At 35.8% G+C, this 3,004-nt stretch overlaps 1 protein-coding gene across 5 annotated transcripts in view; it reads left to right on the forward strand.

Moving 5' to 3' along the window:
- The window catches only part of Nsd3 (nuclear receptor binding SET domain protein 3), a 136,207-nt gene that overhangs the window by 63,977 nt on the left and 69,226 nt on the right, over positions 1-3,004 (forward strand). For all 5 annotated transcript variants that reach the window (XM_004637246.3, XM_004637248.2, XM_004637249.3 and 2 more), the window contains exon 5: positions 675-829. In XM_004637246.3, the coding sequence (XP_004637303.1) occupies positions 675-829 (155 nt within the window). The remainder of the gene's footprint in view (positions 1-674; positions 830-3,004) is intronic.

Below are 3,004 nucleotides of genomic sequence, written 5' to 3' on the forward strand. Positions count from 1 at the left end.
ATTTTAACATTTATTGTGTGTGTGTGTGTGTGTGTGTGTGTGTGTGTGTGTGTGGCCAGCTCAGCCCACCAGGGGGCGCAGCTGGCTGGCATGTGGTGCTGAAGGATTGAACCTCGGTCCCTGTGCTTTGCCAAGCCTGTCCCAAGTAGGTGCTTTAGACCACCGAGCCATCTCTCCAGCCCCTAAATAAAATATTATAAGTAAAGTAATATATTAGCAGAATTTCTATTTGTTTTTTCTGTACTAACTTGCTATACTAAGTTTTGTAAAAACTTGCTATACTGATTTTAATCATTTGGAAAGAAATTTTTTTCCCTACCACTGCTAGGGATGGAACCAGGGCCTATACACTGAGAGGTATCCCTATCCCTTGTAAAGTATTTTTTCTTTTTAAATTTTGATAATGGGTCTTGACTTAAATCACTAAATTGCCTCAGCTTCCCAGAGTGCTGGGATAACAGGCATATTGCCACCACCCCTAGCTATTTGGAGTGATTTTTATAGAGCTAATAGTTGTGTTACTGGTAGTTACTGGAATATGTCCTTGGACAATTCAGAATATACAAATTGTGATGGGAGAATAGGAAGAAACCTGGTAAGAGGCCCTTTTGGCTAAGTACAGTGTATGTGGGTACTCATGTTGTGAAATAATTAATGAGAATTTTTATTTACAGGTGCCCGGGAATATCATGTCCAGTTTTTTAGCAACCAGCCAGAGAGGGCATGGGTTCATGAAAAGCGGGTGAGGGAGTATAAAGGTCATAAACAGTATGAAGAACTACTGGCTGAAGCAACCAAACAAGCCAGCAATCACTCTGAAAAACAAAAGGTAAATGCAACATATTAATATTTTTGGTAGGTCCAACTCAGAGAGAGACTTGTCCTCCCTAATATGTAAAATCCAAACTATACACTAGGAAAGTAGAAGAAAGACTATTATTAGACAAGAGGAAGGGAATAGGGGAGAGGGGCATAAGAGTGAGTCGTAGCAGAATAGGTAGGGTCAAGAACTACATCTGGGATTCCTCTTAAGAGGATGGGGGAGGCAGGGAACGAGGTGAGGGTAACTAGTATGTAATATGAATGTACAAATCTGCCAGAATGAAACCAGTTAATTTTAATATGTGTGCTCCTGAAGCAAGTACTGAAGCTGTACTGGTTTTTGTATTTTTTTAATTTTGTTTTATTTTTTATTATTTATTTATTTTTGGCAGAACCACGGATTGAACTCAGGTCCTTGCATTTGCCAGGAAAGTGCTTATTCCACTGAACTATCTCCCCAGATCCCCAAAATTCTTTAAAGATTAAGTATTTTTATTAGTCTTGTGTGTGTGTGCATACATGTTTGTGTGTCAGCACACACAGTTTGATGCTGATTTTCAAACCTGTACCAGGCAAGTGTTTTACCTCTCAGCTATACCCTACTCCTCTAGTATGGTTTTTAAATAATTAGCAATTTCTCCTACTTGAAATCAAATCTTTGTTAGAATGATTTGTTATTTTATCTTCAATTTGACTTATAATCATTGCAAGTGAGTAGTAGGTTTGTAAATATAACTGGCTTATATGTGACATAAATAACATTATATAGTATTATTAAATGCTTTACCTGCTTAATGCAGTGTTGAATTCTTCTGTGAATTGAGTTATTGTGCATAAGTCTATCGGATGTTAGTGAAATATGGATTTTTCCAAGGATTGAAAACTTTTATCCTATTTCATTGTCTTCTTATAATTCTTATTTAGCAAAATTGCTTTATGAAACTTAAGTTTAAAAATATTCACTGAGGGGGAAGGAAAAAAGATCAAGAAAAAGAATAGAAAGAAGAAATGAAGACAAAGCTTTTGTAAATGAGAGGGAGAAGGGCTGAAGGGAGGGGAGGGGAGTGGGAAAAAAGAAGTAATATGTATCATGTACAGGTAGTAATTCCCTATGATGATATTATCACTATGTATATCTGAAATATACTGATAAATTTTTTTTTAATTCTGATAAAAATTTTTAAAACCCAGAAGAAAAAAAATTCAGTGAACACCTTCTGTGAGAGAGATACTGTTTTTGTTTTTGTTTTTTTTTTGCAGAACTAGGGATTGAACTCAGGCCCTTGTGCTTGCCAGGCAAGTGCTTATTCTACTGAGCCATCTCCCCAGCCCCGAGAGATACTGTTTTAAGAGCTATAGATAGATAGATAGATAGATAGATAGATAGATAGATAGATAGATAGACTCTTTTAATCTTCATAATAACCCATATAAGTTAGATACTATTATTCCTTTCTCTGCAGATGAAGAAACTAAGGTAGAGAAAGCTTACGTAACTTTCACAGTAGAACACACCAGTGATGGAACCAGGAAATATGTTTGCTGTAGTGCTAGATAGTTTATAGAATTTTGACATGTCCTCCTGATAACCTGGTTGAGGTTTTATTTTTATTTTATCTATTTATTTTTTTGGTTGAGGTTTTAAACTCAATAATGTGGTCTCTTGTGATTCATGAATGTGCATTTTTAACTTTAAAAGTTAAAAGTTACCAAGAGAACTAATTAGTTTTATGTCTTAGAATTGACAAGACTTATATGTGAGAATTTGACATACACCATACCATCTTAGGGTTTCATTAACTGACTTTGATTTATCTCAGTTTAACTTTCTGAATAATTTCTGATTGTTTCAGTCATGTCGTACACATCTAGTCACTGCCTGAGTTAGCCACCTTGCACATTTTTATTTTATTCAAAGTTCTCTTACCTCTCTTGCCAGTCAAAGCATTTGAGTCAATCCTGGATGTTAGAGACCTGTGGAAATTGTGATTTGGATTTATTGTCTTTTCTCTTGCACATGCCTGCTGTCCTTGGTTTTGTTAGCCTTTATTCATTCCTCCATTCCTTTTTACTTCTTTCTTTCTTTTTTTTTTTTTTAATTATTTATTTATTTATTCCTTTAGTGTGTGTGTGTGTGTGTGTGTGTGTGTGTGTGTGTGTGGCCAGCTCAGCCCACCTGGGG

The sequence above is a fragment of the Octodon degus genome, unplaced genomic scaffold (genome assembly GCF_000260255.1).
Source record: "Octodon degus isolate 3935 unplaced genomic scaffold, OctDeg1.0 scaffold00088, whole genome shotgun sequence".
NCBI classification, from domain to species: domain Eukaryota; kingdom Metazoa; phylum Chordata; class Mammalia; order Rodentia; family Octodontidae; genus Octodon; species Octodon degus.